We start from the raw sequence: 19,624 nt of genomic DNA on the forward strand, positions 1-19,624 counted from the left end.
AAAAAGAGGCCCCCACGGGAATCATAGGCCTCGCATATGGCGTTCGACAGGAAGGGATCTAATTTTTTTCTTCTTCTCTTCAATGTGCATGCACACAATGTCTTGTTTGTGTACTATTGCGGAGGAACCAACGACGATTGGTTTCTACTCTTTAGGCTGTGGGCGGGAGGAGGTGGCTGGGCAGCAGGGAACGTCGGAGGTTGAGGACGAGGATGAGATTCGGGAAGACTTTTGGCTTCAACGACATTCGCTTTTTTTTCTTTCTTCTCTTATTCTTGATTCCCTAATCTTTTCTTCAATGGCATACGTAGATAGAAACCCACAGACCAGATGGACGGACGAACGGGACGAGGCCCCAAGGGGCCCTCTGTATCAACACGTTACGGTTTTAACTGAAAAGTTGTTCATGATCTATCGTGATTTTTGGTTGCTATGCTGGGGGCTTTCCTAGCTACCCCAGGTATTTCATGACCCGTATCCCATGCTTGATTACCATGTTCTCATACTACTCCCGCCCCATGAGCAAATGCGAGAGGATTCATCCATCAGAACCAACTCATTGCTCAGACCTACGCGCGACCCGAGGCAGTCTTTCGTCTACTGGCGCGCTTCTTCTCCTGCTCCTCGTCATCCTCGTCCACGTCCATGGCCTCGTCGTCAACCTCCTCCGTGTTGTCCATCATGCTCGTGCTGCCCCGCTTGTTGTACCGACTCGACCGCGAAGAGTGTCCCAGAAACGCCCGCTCGCCGCCAACAACGGCGTGTCCAACGGGGAACTTGCGCGCATTGGGGTCTGCGGGCTCCTTGCCGGCCTCGTCCACCAGGCGGGCCAGCTTGCGGTCCTGCTCGGCTTTGTCGCGGACGCGGTCGCTGGCCGTCTTGCGGATGCTCGCGATCTGGGACTCGAGGTCGCCGAGGGTGGACTCGCAGCGGGCGGACCAGGCGTGCAGGGCGCGGATCATGGGCGGGACGGCGCCGGGTGCGAGGTCGCGGAGGGCGGCGAGGGAGTTCACCTGGACGACCTGGCGGTGGGGGTCGAGGGTGGCGTCGATCAGGCCGGCGTAGATTGCGGAGATGACGAGGTCTTCGAGGGCGCGCGGGGTGGGCAAGTCGAGGGCGGTTTGGAGGTTGGCGTAGGAGAGGTTGGAGCGCTCGCGGGCGAGGGTAAGGAGGGTGAGCTGGCGCAGCTTGAGGGTTTGGGCATCGTTGAGGGGCGGCAGGTTCGGGGTGGTTTGGTAGGCGGCGTACGTGCCGTGGGAGAAGAGCTCGAGCTGGGTCAGGTGGGGGAGGAACTCTGGGTTTGAGGCGAGGGCCTGGATCTGAGGTGTTGAGAGGAGTTCTGTGAAGAGGAAGGTGTTTGGGTTGGATGTTGCGCGGGTGATGAGGTCGGCGGCGGCGCGAGGGGATGTTGCCGATTTGCTGAGGGCCAGGAAGGGCTGCGATGATATTAGCTTGTGGTCCCGGCGTGGCCGTGGGGAAAGGGTGGCAAGTACCTCCAGAGCGTTGAGAGCTTTCGTTTGCTCCATTCTGTGAGCTTCGCGTTCGTGATACTCACGATTCGACGTGGGAAGGTGGGGTGAAGGGTAGCTGTACCTCAGCTGTCGTCACGATAGCTTGAAGTGGGGTTGGCGAGGCTGAAGATGTAGACCACGACCAGGTTGTTGTATCGGACGACGCAGGACGAGGCTGAGAAGTTGATTGACAAGAGCTTGCGCTTAGTACAGTGCAGTTGACTGTCGTCAGTTGTGGAGGGTTGCAAATGACGAAGGGGGTGTGTGTTTCTTTGGAGGGACAAGATCTGAGGATGAAGCTTGTGTCAGATCCGTTTGAGGTGCCGTGGGACGGTAAGGTAGGCAGCGGCTGCTGCAGTGCAGTCGGGAAGGGGGGACGCTACGGCTCCGGCGCGGGGCAGCACCGGCAGGCAGCTGGCGGTGGGTCGCACACCTTAATGGAATGGGGGGGGGGTGCCTCTGGAGCTTGCCGCACCACGGCTGAAAATCAAGCTTGACACTAAGGTTTCCGACTGGAATGAACAGGCAAAAACTGGGGATGGCCTCCTTTGTTCTGCTTCGAGGCAAACAGGGGCTGAGGAAAATCGTTTGCTCATCACTGGCACCTGTGGCTAAGCTAAAACACAGGTGAAGAATTGCAAGCAATTCGAGCCGGGGGCTTGGCTTTTGGGGGGCAAGGAACATGATCTTCCAACCGCCATGGCTGAGATGCGCGCATCTCGGGTAAGTTGCCTCTATCTCGGATTCATAACGTCTCCTACCTTTTGAGCCCGGCCACATCCATGATCCAGTTTGTGGAGGTTTAGGTCTATCAAGATGAGAAGGGGCGCAAAAGATCTGGATAGTAAGTGGAGATCCAACAGTTTATTCCCTTGGCGCAGACACTCGGCAGCTCGGAGGATTGTTGTCCTCGTTGACTCCGACGACGGCCGGCTCGGGAGCGGTCATCGTATGTTGTTGACGTTGCCGCACGGCGTCACGCCCGCTGTATCGTTGATAAGGTAAGCGGTTCGGGGTTTTTGCAGTGTAGGATCCATTGGTCGGTCCGTCGGAACTGCATGAGGATATGGAGATGGTATCCGGCCGATGCTCAGGAGCACACGAACTACTGCGGTGATCAAATAGTTCTTATCTGAGCACTTCGCGAACACGTAGCGTGTTATTCGTCTCCAAGGCACGCAGTACGATCTCACAGGAGCCGCGGTTTGGATTTCAGCAGGGCACGGAAGATGGCTCTCGAGCATGAAGCATAGCGCGAGTCCCACCACGAGACACGATACGAGGAGCCATGGACGCATCGGATGAAGATGGTTTGGCCTGGACAGAAAAGGTCAATCGGAATCCAGGAGACCCTTCCTTCTGCCACCCTCAAGTGCCGCAGAGACCGTGCCCCCAGGAATGTTTGGTAGAGTCCTCGCTTCGAAACGAATCGTGGCCCAGCCTCTGGGCTCTGTAGTGCGTCGTCCCGTGGGGCATGCGCTCCGGTCCGAGAGGACACGGGAATTAGGAGAAGACTGGTCAGCGGTCGCTGGGTGAGTTTGGTCAGCTTACGGCATGGCAGGACATTGGCACATTGACACGGTACTGCTGTCTGCGTGCCTTTCTTGCCGTCCAGCGTAGTAACTGTCTTACGTGCCACGCAGACCGCAATGCCCATGGAATAGTGTCTGTAAGTCGTAGGGGTTGCGGTGCACAGCCCAATGCGGCCCATGACTCGGGGCTGAAGATGTTTGGAGGAATGAGACTTGATGAGAGCGTGTCTGACTTGGGCCTCGAGAATGTTCTTTGAGGGACCACAGAATAACCTGCTGCGTGTTCAGTAACCACCACCCACCTAGGTATGACAGATTCTTAATGTATCCCGTAGAGTAACATAAGCATCATCTGATGGCATCTCAGATCCTGAGGAACCAACAGCCAACATCTAAGATTTCCGGCCCAGAAGAAACAAAGGTGGCCCGTCAATAGGAAATGGGAGGACGGCGAGAGGAGCCCGGTCCAGCAGTGTGGCGCCTGAGCACCGAGAGATGCAGCGGGCGGAATTCCCAGGGCTGGCAGGACCCGAGCAACCCCATTGGCCGCGGGCCGCCCGTTTGCCTTCTTTCTGCAGCCCACCCGAGGCAGTTTTTCAGGGTTCGACACAAGGCCGTCACTGATTCAACCAACTGAAGCCCTCGACGCTCCGGAGACTGGGTGGGTTTTTGGTCGTTTTTAGTCAGGGCCTAGCTCCAGTCTCTAGTGTGTCCGGCATGTCCCAGGGGTTGAGGTGAGGTGTGGAAAACAGCCAGGGCCTCAGGTCAGGTCAGGTCTGGTCTAGGGGGAAAAGGAAACTCGACGGGACTGGGACTCTCACCTGCGAGCACCGCGACCGCAGCAGCTTCAGCGCGCACTGGCCTCAAGCCCCTCCCTCCAGCAAAGTGAAAGTGCTGCAGCACCGCGACGGTAACGCTCGCTTCCCCCCCATCACACCTGCACCGCCGGGGGGGGGGGGGTGGGGGGGGGGATGCACCTTCACAGACACACACGCACACCCCGGCCCCAGTTCCACGATTGCGCCAGATGATAGATCCCGGCCTCGCCGCACTGCTTGCGCGCCCACTCACCGGTCCTCTCCTCTGCCGCCGCGCTACTTTCTATCCGTACCTTGCCTCCATTTACCTTGCGGATAGTGCTACGGAGTCGTGTTGCCGGTCAGTCAGTGGGATTCTGACGCTCACTCCCACCCCCCAATCCCCATGCATGCCCATCGAGGCAAGACACTCTAGCTGACAAAAGCCGACCTTCCGCTTCCGTCCCTCCCCAAGCTTCTTTTGCCTTCACCTCGTGCCATTGATCTGCCGCCGTTTCCTTCGTGCCATTCCGACTCTGATTCTTAATCCCACCTTACCCACTGACCCTTGGCCTTTGCATTTCACCTCCTAGCCCGCTACGACCAAGCACCAGCCCAGTCGTACGCATACGCACACGCAAACAGCTTCCCACGATACCCACCTGCGCCAGCTCGTACATATTCCTCGGAAGCCGGTCTTCTGGAGCCCCCCCTTTCTTCCTCGAGAAGTCTATCCGTCTCCTGCCGTTTACATACTTTCGGCCAAGGTTACCGAACTCAAAATTCCATTCGCCATATGGACAGCTAGCCCTACGATGAAGGCGTGAGCCAGATAGCTGGAAACCTACCCGAGACCGAAGCACGAACGAAGACCGAGGCTGGCCCTACTTCCGACAACATCATTTTCAAGGCGCATCGATAGCCAAGTACCACAGAAACAATGGCTCCTCCGAATATCAAAGTCCCGGGGCCCGACGACAGTCGGCCCAGGGCTACTCTAGCGACCCCGACTGCGACACAGTGGGCGACGACAACGCTCAAGGTTGGCGGCATGACGTGAGTTGGACTGTGCTACCAAAACTTGTGTCGCATCGTGCTAACAATATGTTCCAGTTGCGGCGCTTGCACATCCGCAGTCGAGTCGGGCTTCAAGGGCGTCGAGGGTGTTGGCAGCGTCTCCGTCAGCTTGGTCATGGAGCGCGCCGTGGTCATGCACAACCCGGAAGCGATCTCCGCCGATCAGATTGCAGAGATTATTGAAGACCGAGGATTTGACGCCGAAGTACTGTCCACCGACCTGCCGTCACCCATGTTCCCCACAGACCAGAACCTGTTCGACGCCGAAGAGGACAGCGGAATGCTGACGACAACGATTGCGATTGAGGGGATGACTTGCGGCGCCTGCACGTCAGCCGTGGAGGGCGGATTCAAGGATGTACCGGGTGTCAAGAGCTTCAGCATATCGCTGCTTTCAGAAAGAGCCGTCATCGAGCACGATCCGGATCTGTTGACCGCCGACCAGATTGCCGAAATCATCGAGGACAGAGGCTTCGGCGCCGAGATCGTGGACAGTGGAAGTGCCCAGCAGGAGAAGCCCAGAGCTAGCACCAACCCGAGCAGCTCAGTAGCGACAACAACCGTCGCGATTGAGGGCATGACCTGTGGAGCTTGTACATCCGCCGTTGAGGGCGGTTTCAAAGAGGTGGATGGCGTGTTGCGCTTCAACATCAGTCTGCTGGCTGAGCGCGCGGTAATTACTCACGACACGACGAAGCTGCATGCGGAGAAGATTGCCGAGATCATCGAGGACAGAGGGTTCGGTGCTGAAATCCTGTCTACCGCCTTCGAAACGTCTACGCACGGTGGCGCATCTTCTACCGCGCAGTTCAAGGTCTACGGAAACCCGGACGCCACACAAGCCTTGGCACTGGAAGCAAAGCTGTCATCCATCCCGGGCATCAACTCGGCTAAACTCAGTCTGGCCACCTCCAGATTGACTGTCACCCATCAGCCAAACATCATCGGCCTGCGAGGCATTGTCGAGGCCGTTGAGGCCGAGGGTCTCAACGCTCTGGTTTCCGATAACGACGACAACAACGCCCAGCTTGAGTCGCTCGCCAAGACCCGCGAAATCAACGAGTGGAGGAGAGCCTTCAAGATGTCGCTCTCCTTCGCCATCCCCGTCTTTTTTATCAGCATGATTATTCCCATGTGTTTCCCCGCGATAGACTTTGGCAGCTGGGAGCTTCTTCCTGGCATTTTCCTCGGCGATCTTGTCTGTTTGGCCCTTACGATACCCGTCCAATTCGGCATTGGAAAACGTTTCTATATTTCTGGCTGGAAGTCCATTAAGCATGGATCGCCGACCATGGACGTCCTCGTCATCCTCGGTACCTCGTGTGCCTTTTTCTTCAGTATCATGGCTATGCTGGTGTCATTCCTCTTCCCTCCTCACACCAGACCTGCCACCATCTTCGACACCAGCACCATGCTTATCACCTTCGTCACTCTCGGCCGCTTCTTGGAGAACCGAGCCAAGGGTCAGACTTCCAAGGCTCTTTCGCGGCTGATGTCTTTGGCCCCCTCCATGGCCACCATCTACGCCGACCCGATTGCCGCCGAGAAGGCTGCTGAAGGCTGGGAGAACGCTGCGGCCTCCGGCGAGCCCAAGACCCCCAACCGTGATGGTCACGCCGCTGAAGAGAAGGTCATCCCTACTGAGCTTCTCCAGGTTGGCGACGTCGTTATCCTGCGCCCTGGTGACAAGATCCCTGCAGACGGTGTGCTCGTCCGTGGTGAGACCTACGTCGACGAGTCCATGGTTACCGGTGAAGCCATGCCTGTCCAGAAGAAGAAGGGCAGCTTCTTCATTGGTGGAACTGTCAACGGCCACGGGCGTGTTGATTTCAGAGTCACGAGAGCCGGACGCGATACTCAGCTGAGCCAGATTGTCAAGCTTGTCCAGGATGCTCAGACCACGCGCGCTCCTATTCAGCGACTTGCTGATACTCTTGCTGGTTACTTTGTCCCTACTATTCTGTTCCTCGGTTTCATGACTTTCATTGTCTGGATGGTCCTCAGTCATGTCCTTGCAAACCCACCAAAGGTCTTTACCGAGGAGGCTAGTGGTGGCAAGATCATGGTGTGCGTGAAGCTGTGCATTTCCGTCATTGTCTTTGCCTGCCCCTGCGCCCTCGGTTTGGCCACTCCTACTGCGGTCATGGTGGGCACCGGCATTGGCGCAGAGAACGGAATCCTCGTCAAGGGTGGAGCTGCCTTGGAGACTACTACTAGAATTACCCAGATCGTTCTCGACAAGACCGGTACCATTACCTATGGCAAAATGAGCGTCGCCAAGATGAACCTCCTCCCGGCCTGGCAAGACAGCGAATGGAGACGCCGCCTCTGGTGGCATATTGTTGGCCTTGCCGAGATGGGCAGCGAGCATCCTGTTGGCAGAGCTGTTCTGGGTGCTGCTAAGACGGAACTTGGCCTGGACGAGGAGGCAACTCTCGAGGGCAGTGTAGGCGAGTTCAAAGCCGCCGTCGGCAAGGGCATCAACGCACTCGTCGAGCCGGCTGTCACCAACAACCGCACCCGCTACCGCGTCCTCCTGGGCAACGTCCGCTTCCTCCGCGAAAACAACGTCAATGTCCCCGCCGAAGCGGTCGAGGCGTCCGAGCAACTCAACGTCAAGGCCAACTCCAGTGCCAAGAGCACCTCCGCCGGAACCACCAACATCTTCGTCGCCATTGACGGCTCGTACACCGGCCACCTCTGCCTCTCCGACACAATCAAGGAGGGTGCTGCCGCCGCTATTGCTGTCCTCCACCGCATGAAGATCAAGACTGCCATCGTCACTGGTGACCAGCGCTCCACTGCGGTCGCCGTGGCCGCTGCCGTTGGCATCTCACCCGACAATGTGTTCGCTGGCGTGTCTCCGGATCAGAAGCAGGCTATCGTCCAGCAGCTCCAAGACCAAGGCGAGTGCGTCGGTATGGTCGGTGACGGCATCAACGACTCCCCCGCCCTCGCGACCGCCGACGTTGGTATCGCCATGGCCTCTGGAACCGATGTCGCCATGGAAGCCGCAGACGTTGTCCTCATGCGCCCCACCGACCTCATGGACATCCCCGCCGCCCTCCACCTCGCCCGCTCCATCTTCAACCGTATCAAGCTCAACCTCGCATGGGCCTGCCTCTACAACGCCATCGGTCTGCCCTTCGCGATGGGCGTCTTCCTCCCGTTCGGCTTCCACCTGCACCCCATGGCCGCCGGCGCCGCGATGGCCTGCTCCTCCGTCAGCGTCGTCGTCTCCTCCCTGCTGCTCAAGTTCTGGACCCGCCCTAGCTACATGGTCGACCCGTCCGCGCAAACCAAGCGCCGCGGCTTCGGTATCGTCAACAGGGTCAAGTACGTCGTCCGTCGCCTCAGAGGCAGGCGGACGCAGGACCAGGGTTATGTGCCTCTGGCCAACATGGCGGACCGGGACGAGTAGAGAACTTGAAAAGCAAAAGGGGCGTTTCCTGTGTTTCTTTGTTGTATTTTTGTGGATAGTTGTTAGAATAATGGGGATCACTACAAAAGGGTGTTCAATAAGGGTTTTCTTCCCCACGATTAGAAAATATAGGCTTTTCGACACACGTTCAGTTGACGCAGTCTCCTTTGAGTGGCGTGCGTTTGGCTGGGGTTTTGTGTCTGCATTGGCTTTACGGTAGCATAGCATTGGAGTGGAATCATGAAGTACTTTTAACAACCTCGTCTTCCTCTGTCGCCTTTGCTTGAACACTCACGGTGATGGTGAGCAGATTTTAGCGACCCGGTATCATTGGCTACTTTTCTGGCTTTGCACCGTGTTTTCTAATCCACTTGCTCCTAATCCATCCGTCCCTAGACTATGCGTTGCTGTGCAGAAGTAATAAGAGTGTTGTCCCTTTTGCCCATGTTATGTCCCATTCCGGAAGGAAAGAAAACGCCCTAACGCCATGCTATGCAAATTACAAACGAATATGGCACTCGTCGAGAGCGATCTCGTCAGACTCCAGCATACGTCTCGCCAACGATCTGACCGCCGCACTTCGCCCCCTCGCCCTCCTCTTCGCACAGCATCCGGCTCCACAGGCGCACCTCCTCGACACTGACATTCCTCTTTTCCAGCTCCCACTTGACACTACCGGGCAGCTGCATCTGCTGCTGTCCGCTCCCGGCGCCGATCAAGGGCACGGCGACAAGGTCCGCCTTTTCGCCGCCCTTGCCGTTGTTCTTTGACAGGATGCCGAAGCGGAGGCCTACCTCGGTGACGGTGACGAGGATGGAGATGACGATGAGGACGATGATGATCCAGGTGATGTAGCTCATCTTGGCGTCGGCGACGGAGTCGGCGAGGATCTCGGCGAGATCGAGGAACACGCGGCACCGTTCGTTGAGGACCTTGATGCGCGGGTCGATCTCGAGGTACTCGCGGATGGCGACGTAGAGCGGGTGCAGAGTCGGTTCCGAGTCCCAGAAGAAGTTGGGCACGTCAAGAATGTTTGATGCTATGGGGTGCAATGTTAGGGTTCTGGTCTGCAGAATCCGGCGGCGTGAGAAGTAAAACTTACAGAGATTGATGTCGACACGAGACTTGAACAGGCGTCCCAGAATCTTGACGATTTCCGTTCTCGTCATGTTGAGCTCGCCTGTGAGGGCAAGTCGTTTGGGCACGTGCTGCGCGTCCAGCATGGTCTCGCTCATGCGCTCCTCGAAAAGACACAGCTTGGTGCTTTGCGCGATGGCGTGGCTGATGGTCAGCTTCACCATGTGGTCGCCCCGCGGCAGCAGTGTAATCATGTCGTTGAAGATGCGCGGCCTCTTCACGTCGGCGCTGTACTCAAAGTGGAACTCCTCCGTCTCAAAGTCATCCTCGTCGAGGGGCCTCGTGATCAGGGACAATCCGTTCTCGTTCTGCGCAAATGTCAAATCGGCCAGGATGTCCTTCTCCTGGTACTCTGTGAAGTTCCAAAACACCACGACGCCATAGGAGAATAAGAACACCTCCGCAAAGTTCTTCGCGTCGGGCGCTAGCCGCGCGAAGGGCGACGCGCTCCCGTCGTCGGGACTCTGCTCGCGGTGCCGCAGCGAGTCATCGTATGTGCCGTTTCCGTTCACGGGGCTACCCGAGTATGCAAATTCGTCAAAGTAGCCTTCGTGATGGTCCCGCTGCTCGCTCCGCTCAATCTCCAAGTCGAGCACTGTCTTGCCGCTGCCGGGAGTCTTGACGATGGGCCGGCTGCGCACGCGGTAGCCCTCGTTGCCGTTGAGCAGCGGCAGCGAGTAGATCACGTAGAGGCAGTCGTCGTAGAGCTTCGTCTTGGCCTCGTGCTTCTTGCGGAGGAACTCGGCTGTGGACTGCATCTTATACGACTGTGCGGTGCAGTAAGCCGTCAAGCGGGCCAGCTTCTCCTTGCGCTGCACTTTGGGCAGACGCTCCGCGTACGACTTGCCGCGGATGCCGCCCCGTTTGCGGAGCACGTCGAGCTCTTCGTCGCGCAGGGGGCGGTTCTCCTCTTCCTCCATCTGCCGCGCCATCCAGCTCGCCTCCTCGTCGAGATCCTCATCGGAGCCTGGCTTGTCGTCGGTCTCGGGTAGCAAGACGAGCTTCTCGCTGATTTTCGTCGTGCGCGACGGCATATTTTGCTGGCCGGTTCGGGACTGCAGGTTCGGGAGGCCGCTGCTGCCGCCACCGCCAGGGCCGGCACTGACGCGGCGGGATCCTGCTACGCTGGCAGAGGTGCCGACAGCGCCGGGTCGTTGAGGTGCAGGCGGCGCCACACGGGGCTGGCCTGAGGGGATCTCGGAGGCATGGTAAAGGACGTTGTCGACGGAGATGAAGCGCATGGCCGGGCGGCCTTGGACGGCGCCGATGCCCGTGTTCTGGCGCTGAAGGGCGCCGCGGGGCGGTGGGCGTTCTCGCGAGTCGGTCACCTGTGGCCGAAGCTTGCGTTAGTGGGACGAGATTCAATCAAAATAATTCAATGTTGATGGGACGGGAGAGGTTGCGACGAACAAGAACCGATGGCCCTCGCTTTGCGGACGCCATTGTAGAGTAGTTGATCTCGGGAGATCGAGAGAGGTTCGTTGGGATGGGGTGTCGTTACTGCGCGACGAGCATCACGCAGACGATCGCAGTTGGGGTTTCTCTGGAGATCGTAAGATGGCCGAGGTTCATTGGTGGTTTGTCCGATGCTTTTGTCGACATGACGGAAGCAGTAGGAAAGAGTTCAGAGCGCTGCACCGCCACAAATCCACATGTGGCTGAAGCTTGTACGTCATACCTCAGAGTGAATGCTCTCAAGTCAACCTCATCATAAGGTACATGGTTGTTAGGAAACTCAACGTTTTTGATCGATTTTTAGATCAATGATTATAGGTCTTCCAAGAGTACTTGAAAATATGGATTTGTCTAATTTGATCAAGAGTTGTTGCGAGTTGGAGATGAGAGTAGCCATCACTGATGAAATGGTCGAATGAGACTGAGAACGCACGACAGCTCGGTCACTCCTGTTTCTACTTCCAGCTCAATGATCTCAAAATCGATGCGTCAAAAATAAATACTTGGAAATAGCGATTTGAATGACCGCACAGTAGACAATGAGCACCGCTGCTCAGAATATGAAATCCATGTCTCTTTCCGCCTCAGTAGGCTGGAGTAGGTGCAGTACTAGGTAAATGTCAATGAAAAACGGCAAATACAGAACCTCATTTCTGCCATGTGTAGGCCGAGAAACTCAATGAAGCTTCGAGAGGCATTTGTTCCGTCTTTCTGCAATTCTCCATTGGCCATCTTCAATTGATCCCGATGTTTCGGCCCGCATAAAGCTCTTTATCACCAACTGCCCGATAGTGATCATCCCCTGCATGATGTTGTTAAGAAATTGCTTGATTCGTCACATTGATACTCATAATGGTAATCATTGCCCAAACGCCCGCGAACTTGGTATCTTTTCCCAGAACCCAGCTGAAGACTCCCCTGCATCTTGTGCGTTTCGAGGTGACCGGAGGACATGAACATCTCCGGCACCTTCATTAACCCAGGGTCGATGCTGTGAGCCTTTCCCCGAAACACATGAAGTCGGCGCAAGTCATGGTCCCCTGCTACTAGAAACAAATCATCCGTAATGGGGCTGTTGCTGTCCCCAGCCCTGAGGAGGCTGTCCATGAACCGGCTGGGGATGCTGCTGGTAGCCCCCGCCACCCTTCATTGCCGTGACATCCGGTCTGTTCTCCAACGGCTGGGCAAAGTTGCAAATATGGCATACTACGTCGGTGTAGCCCTTGAATGACAAAGGAATGACGGGCTAGGACATGGATTGTTAGCTGCGCTCTATCAGACGGTTCGTTGAGCGAAAGTTTCGCAGTATCAAGTCTTGACAGCCTGGGGTCGCTTGCTCCAATGGCAACCAGCGAGGCTGTGATGCGCCAAGATGAGGCCACGTTCAGAATCGGACTCACAATCCAGCAAAAGGTGAACCACGGATGGCTCTTGATGACGTGACCGGCCATGTTGCCGCAATTGTAGCACTGGCACACCATGCCCTCGTAGCCCTCGACGGGCTTGCGGAAGGTGTGCTCGCCGCACACGAAGAAGAAGAACATTTCGGCGGTCGGATCGGAGTGTTCGGCGCAAGACGCGGCGCACAGGTGCAGTAGTTTGGCGGGATCTTTGGACGTCGGCTGATGATGCAGTCCCGGCTCTCAATCGGATTGGCGTCTGTCGAAGTCGCGCTCAAACGGTTTTTTTTACGAAGTACACGGCGCGCTTCCCATTCAAAAAATAGTGAGCCCGACTCGCGTCCTAGGTAAGCCGGTGGTTGCAGGAGAGTGAGCCGGAAGCGTTGGATGTCCGTAGAAGCAGTTGGCTTGGGAGGGGACCAACGGGGTGTTTAAGTTGCACGCCTAGGAGAAAGTCGATTTCTGATAGGCGTGAAGAAGGGGGCTACTCAATGGCTTTTTACAGGGTGGCCCAAGCTTTTTTTTTCTGACCAGCAAGCTGAGGGAATGATACGACTGGCACGAAAAGAAAAGAGGGATGAACTGCGGACGCTGATTGATGGCCCGGCGATCGAGTTGGTGTGTCACTGGTCTTGCGTGTACTGGCGAGGCGGTGCATCCTTGGCGTTCCTGTCGAAAGAAGTGCCCGCCAACATCATTCACTTGCAAGCACGGCATGTCTCTCGGAGGCAAGAGAAGGCCTTTCGAACCTTCTCTTGAAGACTGGGGCATGGGAAGTCGAGAGGCAGCCCGTGACCTCTCTGACATCTTGGCGATGGAGCGTGCTTCGTGACAGGAGAAGCAAGTAATGCAGTACAGTTCTCTACCCCATCATCTGCAATTCTTATGCAGTAAAAGACATAGTGAGGGGAAATTCCCTTTAGATTTAGGCTCATGCTTTCGGAGCGAGGTCACTCCCAGCTCGACTCGCTCAGCTGAAAACCCGGGGTCATCCGTGGACTACCGACAGCTTTCGAGATCCAGATTGCTGCTGCAGCCACAGTAGAAACTGCGCCATAGGCCTTGCGTCGTCTATTGCCTCTCCAACAACACCCTTACAAACGAGTCCGTGAATGCCATCGCCTTCTGTCATCACCAGAAAAGCTTCAGCAGAGAGTTGAGGCAGCCGATGACGATGAGGCGATAGCGTCACCCGCCCTTGCGCCTCCACTCCTGCCCGATGTTCCCGCCCGTCCTTCCCGCCGCTGCAACGCGACAGCCCCGAAAAGGTGACGGGCCTGACAGACCGCCGGGTGGCTTCCAGGTGCCCACTAGCGTAAACTTCTTAGCGCCATGCACGCCCGAAGTACCCCCGCCGATGGTTCAACTCTCTCCCCATAGCGTCATGCCGCCCGCACCGCGGAACCAACTTCACCGATCTCCGACTGCCTCGAAAAATTTCCACCCGCGTCGCAAAGCTGCACAACCACGCGACATTCGACTGCCCAACACAATATCGCGACGAGAGCCATTTCTGGGGTGCAAAGACAGATTCGAGGACCGCATTGTCCCGCTGAGATCGCATTGGGAATAGACAGCCGCCCCTGACGGCAGGAGACTCTGGCAACCTCTGACTCTTACACCAGACGGCCAGCCAACCCGCGATAGCTTCAAAAATGCTCTACGACCTCAATATCCCGTGGACACCCTCCACGCCCCGCGACGAACTCAACCGCACAGTCAACTTTGCCTCGTCACTGGGCTACGCAGTAGTTGCCCTCAACCACACAGTAACACCCCCGATCCCATCACAAATAACGAATCCCCTCCCGAAATTCCCACCAACAACGACAACGACACCCTCACAATCCACAAAGACGCCGACGGTCCTCCACCGCGCAACGATCCTCCTCGCCGACCCCGCCCAGAACTACCGCCTGCCCGCCCTCGCCGCAGCCTACGACATCCTCGCCGTCCGCCCCACCACCGAAAAGGCCTTCCAGGCCGCCTGCCTCAACATGGCCGAGCCCTCCCTCATCTCCCTCGACATGACCCAGCACTTCCCCTTCCACTTCCGCCCCAAGCCGCTGATGGCCGCCGTTGCCCGCGGCGTGCGCTTCGAGGTGTGCTACTCCCAGGTGCTCTCGGCGCCCGGGGGCCAGGGCCCGCCGGACGCCCGCGCGAGAGCGCTCTTCATCTCCAACCTGGCGTCGCTCCTCCGCGCGACAAAGGGCCGCGGTGTCGTCGTCAGCAGCGAGGCCAGGTCCGCGCTCGACCTCCGCGCGCCGGCGGACGTGGTGAACCTGATGGCCGTGTGGGGGCTCGGCAGCGACAAGGGCACGGAGGCGCTGGGCGTGAACCCGCGCGGCGTGGTGGCGAACGAGGGGATCAAGAGGACTGGCTTTAGAGGAGTTGTGAATGTTCTCGAGGTCGGCGGGCGGGCGGAGGATGAGGCCAAGAAGAAGGCCGAGGGGAAGAAGGACGGCAAGGCCAAGCAGGGCGGCGACAAGTCAGGCAACGCCCAGAAGCGCAAGACGCCTGATGACTCGGGGGACAGCCCGCAGCCGACCATCAGCAAGAGGCAGGCGAAGAAGTTGAGGTTAGCGCAGAAGGAAAAGGAGAAGGCGTCATCATAGAACTGGCAGTGGGCTCCGCGACGAGCTTGAAGGAGAGCAGAATCGATGGGCTGGGCAGCATGTCATTTAACCCTTATGATACCCCTGTCGAAAACCAAGAAGAGCATGAATATCATCAGCCTTGCAACTTGTTTTTCTACAACTTACACTCTCTGTGCGATATGCATAGTAGCCAGGAGGGGACAATGTTGTTTCACGCACCACGCCAGCATAGGCATTCATGAGACTTGCTCATTCTCCGATTCGTGCAATGCTATCGTAAGCTAGGTGTGATGTGTGAAGAGTGCTTTTCAGAGGGTTTGGTGATGGTGTGCTTTTGTGTGTGTGTGTGTGTCAAATAGAGAAATGAATTATATACAACTGGGGTTTTTTGTGTGTGTGAAAGCCTGCTGGCCGCTCCTCATCCAACACTTCCTCGTCAAAAACGGAGGAGCGGCCGATTAACTCTTCGCTTCGCGCAACCGGTCATGAAAAGGGGAGAAGATGACCTTGTTCCCCTTTCATTGTCCGGTGACGTTCCGCTTCATCTTCCTCCTATGTACCAATACTCATTCATCCCCCCTTCTCCTTTTGGAATACCGATTAGTACCACCACTTCCGCCCACCAAGAATCGAAAAAAGTAAATCCAACCAAACGTCTTCTAGGGTATTCGTATGCCGCTGCTGCAAACCGTGCTTTCATCTCGTCAACGATGCCCTCCCCCTCTTCGGTCTCCCAGCTGCAAATCCAACAATTACGCTTCGCGTATGAAGTGAAAGAGTCGATAAAGTTCGGCGAGGAAGTCCGGGTATAGAAAGGCGGTTTCGTGCCAACTTCCAATGCTAACCAACCACAGGCACTCACGCCCCGTCGTCCTCCTTCCAGCCCGCGGGCATGACCGCCGCGTGGACCTGCGCGTCGGGCGTTGCGCGGGCCTGGAGGCCGATGGTCTGCTGCACGAGGTTGCCGAGGACGAGCTTGCTGCTGAGCTGGAGGCCGCTGACGCCGGGCTGGGCGGCGGCCGGGTTGTTGACGGCGGCGGGCACCGTCGCGGCGGGGACGGCGGGGGCGACGGCGGGCTGGTTATTGTTGTTGGCGCCGCCGTTGAGGCCGCCGAGGTTGAGAGACGTCGTCGGGTTATTGCCCTGGGCGGGGTTGGCGCCGACTTGCGGGAGGGCTGCGGGCTGCGACGCCGCAGGGGGTTGCGCTGCCGGTGGTTGGGGAGCGGCGGCGGGAGGTTCTGGGGCTGGTGTTAGTCTGGTTTGGAACTGGAGGACGAGAGTGATCTTACCAGCTGCGATGGGAGCAGGTGTCGATGGCGTAGCAGCCGGAGGAGGTGCCGGCGGTGGTGCGGCGGGCGGCACGAGAGGAGCCGCGGGTGGTGGCGGCGGTGGCGGAGGAGCATTACTTTGAGTTACTGTCACGGGAGGGCTATCGACATGTTAGTACTTTTGAAGTCCCGTAGAGATCCCCACAACGGCATATCGAGGAAGAACGTACGGAGCAGCTTGCGTGACGAAAACCGTCAACGGCGCGGGGATCGAGGCATTGTTGTAGACGGTCTTGGTCACTGTCAACGGGGGCGGCGGCGGCGGGCAGTTGTTGTTGTTGGTCTTGCCCTTGCCGTGGTGGCCCTTGTTGTTCTGTCGGTTGCCTCTGTTGGCGCCGTTGAGTGCGTCGAGAATGCCCGCGAGGATGCCGCCGTTGTTGGCTCCCGTCAGGCCCTGGATGTTCTCGGCCTTGACCGTCTTCACCTGCACCGCGCCATTTCCTTGCACATCCACCTCGCCATTCCCTCCAATGTTGACAATCTGCCTGGGTTGAAGCGTATCCTTCCTGTCGACTACCGCGCCCTGTGATTTTATGTGTAAGTCGCCTCTTCTTCCTTGTCCCCTTTTTTTTTCGTCATATCCAGCCCAAGTTTCCCGGTGTAAAACTCACCTGAGCGAATGTTGATAGAGCTGCCACGGCGAAGAGTGTACTTTGCCTCATCGTGGGCTCTGAATATGGTTTGCGAGAAGAAAGCTGGTGACCGTGAGACGTCGCCAGCGTTTCTCGACTTTGTTGTTCCAGACGTATGTTTCCTGATTTCCTTTCCCAACTAACAGGTCGATTTCCGTGTAAAGAGCGTTTTTGGTTACCGCAACAGACCAGCCGTCGGTGAAGTTCGGTGGGATCAACCCTATCTATGGTGATTGCTGTAAAAGAGTGTTCTGTTTGGTGGAGAGTGTTCCGTTAAACCTTCGCACTACTCTTACCCTCCGGTCCAGGTTCGCGATTACGATGGGTGAGGGGAGTAAAGGTAGAGAAGGGGAGGAGGAGGCAGGAGGAGTAGAGTTACGGGCAAGCAGGTGGCCACCTGCAGAACATTGTCCGGAGAGTTTGGCGAGAGATAGGACGGCCAAGACCTTTGAGTAATGAAGTGAGAGAGAAGAAGAGCAGCAGGGGAGCCGTGGTGGGCGTGTGGGGACTCTCTCTTGCCAGGCTGGTACCTGAATGGAAAGGGTAGCGGTAGCGGGATGGAGACTGATGAGAGTCGACCAAACACACGGGCAGGGGGGTGTGGGTGTGGTGTGATGGATGGGACGGGTCACGGGTGTGGAGGGTGTATCGTATGAAAGATGATGTTGTTGGAGTGGTGCTCGGTCAAAGAGCGAAAAGGTCACGGTATGCCGTCTTTCCCGTGTTCCCACCTAGGAAATGCTATGCTATAACAAGCCCAAAACAGAGTTTCGTAGAATTCGAAGACGCGAGAGCCAAATGGGCAGAAGAAGGAAGAGAGAGATCGGACGGGAGGTAGTAGAGAGGCACGACGCTCGCAGCTTTAGGGGTGGGCTTGGAGTGAGCCGATGGACAATACGAACATCGCGAGAGGAAGGGAAAATAAGGGGACCACCGGCGGTCATCACGACTCACCACCCTCGCCCAGGAATGCCCAGGACCATTAAGGTACGCCGCTCTCCGGCGTCTAGATTGGCTCTTTAGGCTTCGGCTTACCGGTTGCCAAATTGATGCCAAGTTGGCTAGTGGGTAGCAGCGCGGCGGAAAGACACCAGAACGGCGTGGGATGGGGTCTCGGCTGGTACGATCTCTGGGTCTTGGTCGAAAGGGCGAGACTCAGACAAGAGGGTCCCCCAGAGGCAGAGGCCCAGATGATGGCAACTTGCAAGGGAAGCAGTCACGACTTGCCCGTTTCGCCGCCTCTCTGGGAAATGCAGAAGCAGGCGGTTCCTGACGAGAGACAGGGGCGAAGACATGCAAAGACAGGGATGTCGTTCAGGAACCAGCTGCAGCTGCTGCTGCTGCGCGGTAGCCGGTAGGCGGGACCCAGCCTAGCCCTGCGCACTTCAGGGCAGCCAAGAAAAGAAAAGAGAAGAAAGAACATCCAGGGAGCCTTGCCGACTCGCTGTCGAGGATCTCTGGCAGGCTTCGATCGGAGATGCTGGCCTGGAGCAGCAAAGCGCAGTGGATTCGACGACCCTTGGCATGGAACAACCTTGGGCTGATTGTCCAGGGTGTGAGACATGCCCCAGACGGAGACCGTCTGAGACGGGGGGTGATGCGCCGCACAACTCGCCCCCCCTCAACTCCCAGCGCCTCCGAAACTGCGAGAGCGCCAGAATTTTCTTCTTCGTGTGCATTCTTCTTCCGTCGTTGATGGCTCGTTGGTGCTGTTTCTTCCTCTTCCGCGCTGTTCCTCGGGCGCTAGGGATCAGTGACAGCAGCGCTAGCTCAGACGTTGGGCTGCCTTACGATAGCACACAGATGCAGCCCATACTGCACGCTGGTGGACGGCATCTCGTCCCGTAGGCGGATCAGAGATGCGTGACGTGATGGATTGTTTGATGAGTAAAGTCATGCGATGATGTTCCACGGCGAGTACGGCATCTTGATTGTCCATGGGCCACATCTGTTCTCGTCCATGGATCGTGTGGTCTTCAACCCTTCAAACCTGGGAAGTCCCCAACCCTCATCCTCAGTCTTACACAGTCTCACCCTCCTTCAGGATGGTATGCTCAGCTGAAGCCGCAAGGTAAACATGTTTCCGACGGGTAGCGGGATATTTCTCCTTTACGCTTTCACGCAATCCCAGCTCGCAACCATCAACATATCTCAATGCTGCATCTGCGAACTGTTTTTGACTCGAGGCGAAAATGAAGGGTAGGAACGGATACGGCAGGTATAAAAAAAGAAAACTCAGAAAATGGGAAAATTACGGGAAACAAAACTCTCTCGTCGTTTCCCCAGAGGATCCGTACCACAGCCGGACAGCTATTGTTAGCGATGTGAATCGTGGGCGGTGGGCATGGGAGATCGCCCTGCACCGCTGTCAGTCACCACCCCCTTGGCCCCCAAACACACGCTTGTCGCTCGCCTATATCGTAGGATGGATGCCTATATCACAGACATCGTCCGTCAGAGTCGCAGTGTAGCAATCATCGTCGCGTAGACTTTTACTGCGGGAACAAACGAGGGGTATGTGCGACAGCATCCACGTGAGGATCTATCATCACGTAGCAATTCAGATGGAGCCTCCAGTCTCTTTCCCAGACTAGAGAAGCGGCCGCCGCACGCACTCTTTTCTGCAGTGCTGTGATTGATTGCCTGCTCTTTGCTCCCAACTCCTGCTCGCGTCGCGAAACCATGCGGACTCTCGGACACTGGGCTGGACACTCTGATGTATTAGGTCTCATCCCAT

General features: G+C 57.1%; 6 protein-coding genes across 6 annotated transcripts; 2 read left to right on the forward strand and 4 right to left on the reverse strand.

The window, feature by feature from the left end:
- Positions 1-569: 569 nt before the first annotated feature.
- On the reverse strand, positions 570-1,526 carry COL26b_002563 (uncharacterized protein; the record flags this gene model as incomplete). The annotated part of the gene is made up of 2 exons (XM_053175478.1): positions 570-1,436; positions 1,494-1,526. 2 exons carry the CDS (start codon positions 1,524-1,526, stop codon positions 570-572), a joined length of 900 nt encoding a protein of 299 aa, XP_053040482.1.
- A 3,254-nt stretch (positions 1,527-4,780) lies between these two features.
- On the forward strand, positions 4,781-8,338 carry COL26b_002564 (uncharacterized protein; the record flags this gene model as incomplete). The annotated part of the gene is made up of 2 exons (XM_053175479.1): positions 4,781-4,896; positions 4,954-8,338. The coding sequence occupies 2 exons, from the start codon at positions 4,781-4,783 to the stop codon at positions 8,336-8,338; spliced, it is 3,501 nt and encodes a 1,166-aa protein (XP_053040483.1).
- A 536-nt stretch (positions 8,339-8,874) lies between these two features.
- On the reverse strand, positions 8,875-10,918 carry COL26b_002565 (uncharacterized protein; the record flags this gene model as incomplete). Its single annotated transcript, XM_053175480.1, has 3 exons — positions 8,875-9,377; positions 9,441-10,803; positions 10,886-10,918. The coding sequence occupies 3 exons, from the start codon at positions 10,916-10,918 to the stop codon at positions 8,875-8,877; spliced, it is 1,899 nt and encodes a 632-aa protein (XP_053040484.1).
- Positions 10,919-11,987: 1,069 nt separating this feature from the next.
- COL26b_002566 (uncharacterized protein) lies at positions 11,988-12,474 on the reverse strand (the record flags this gene model as incomplete). The annotated part of the gene is made up of 2 exons (XM_053175481.1): positions 11,988-12,176; positions 12,331-12,474. 2 exons carry the CDS (start codon positions 12,472-12,474, stop codon positions 11,988-11,990), a joined length of 333 nt encoding a protein of 110 aa, XP_053040485.1.
- Positions 12,475-13,985: 1,511 nt separating this feature from the next.
- COL26b_002567 (uncharacterized protein) lies at positions 13,986-14,945 on the forward strand (the record flags this gene model as incomplete). The annotated part of the gene is made up of 1 exon (XM_053175482.1): positions 13,986-14,945. One exon carries the CDS (start codon positions 13,986-13,988, stop codon positions 14,943-14,945), a length of 960 nt encoding a protein of 319 aa, XP_053040486.1.
- An 840-nt stretch (positions 14,946-15,785) lies between these two features.
- On the reverse strand, positions 15,786-16,917 carry COL26b_002568 (uncharacterized protein; the record flags this gene model as incomplete). The annotated part of the gene is made up of 3 exons (XM_053175483.1): positions 15,786-16,356; positions 16,426-16,778; positions 16,867-16,917. 3 exons carry the CDS (start codon positions 16,915-16,917, stop codon positions 15,786-15,788), a joined length of 975 nt encoding a protein of 324 aa, XP_053040487.1.
- Positions 16,918-19,624: the final 2,707 nt, after the last annotated feature.

Source organism: Colletotrichum chrysophilum, assembly GCF_026319265.1.
Source record: "Colletotrichum chrysophilum strain AFK26 chromosome Unknown scaffold_13, whole genome shotgun sequence".
Classification (NCBI taxonomy): Eukaryota; Fungi; Ascomycota; class Sordariomycetes; order Glomerellales; family Glomerellaceae; genus Colletotrichum; species Colletotrichum chrysophilum.